At 52.2% G+C, this 602-nt stretch overlaps 1 protein-coding gene across 1 annotated transcript in view; it reads left to right on the forward strand.

Moving 5' to 3' along the window:
- Positions 1 to 602, forward strand: part of LOC119594754 (E3 SUMO-protein ligase PIAS2-like) — a gene marked incomplete in the record, with an annotated part of 27,168 nt that overhangs the window by 25,043 nt on the left and 1,523 nt on the right. Inside the window, 1 exon segment of the mRNA XM_037943846.1 lies at positions 114 to 602. Coding sequence (XP_037799774.1) covers positions 114 to 602 — 489 coding nt within the window.

The raw sequence follows: 602 nt of genomic DNA on the forward strand, positions 1-602 counted from the left end.
CTATCATTTGTGAATTAATTGTAGACCATATATAAATACTTATGACCTTTGAATAATTAAAGAATAACAAAAGTCAACCTCCTAATATCCTCTCATCTCTTCCACACAAACAGGCTCTTTGAATGGCACCGGAGGATTGCTGACGCCAGCAGGAGGTGGCAGCAGCGGCACAACATTCTCTCCTCCTTCCTCTGGGTCAGTGAGTCCCCAAGTGATCTGCTTAGACAGCCCCGCATCATCCCCCTCCCCCCCTCTCCGCAGACCCAACCAGGGACCTTCCCCTCTCCCTGCGGGCATCTCTGTAACCCCCGTAGTTTCCACCCCCGCTGTTACATCTTCCAGCACCTCCTTTGCTTCAGGGCACAGTGATGTGCGGCAGGTGATCAATGTGACCTCCAGAAGTACCCCACCTGTCACAGCCAGCAGTAACAGCAGTAGCAGTAGTAGTCCTGTGCCACATGCCACCATCACCCCAGTCCCTTCCACCACCAGTTCATCTGCAACCATATCCACACCCAGTCCCAATGCCTCTAGTTTCCTGACTCCCAGCCCACAAGACCCCTTGGCTACCTCATCTTCCTTTAACCTTCAGCAGACTTCCT

The sequence above is a fragment of the Penaeus monodon genome, chromosome 34, assembly GCF_015228065.2.
Source record: "Penaeus monodon isolate SGIC_2016 chromosome 34, NSTDA_Pmon_1, whole genome shotgun sequence".
NCBI classification, from domain to species: domain Eukaryota; kingdom Metazoa; phylum Arthropoda; class Malacostraca; order Decapoda; family Penaeidae; genus Penaeus; species Penaeus monodon.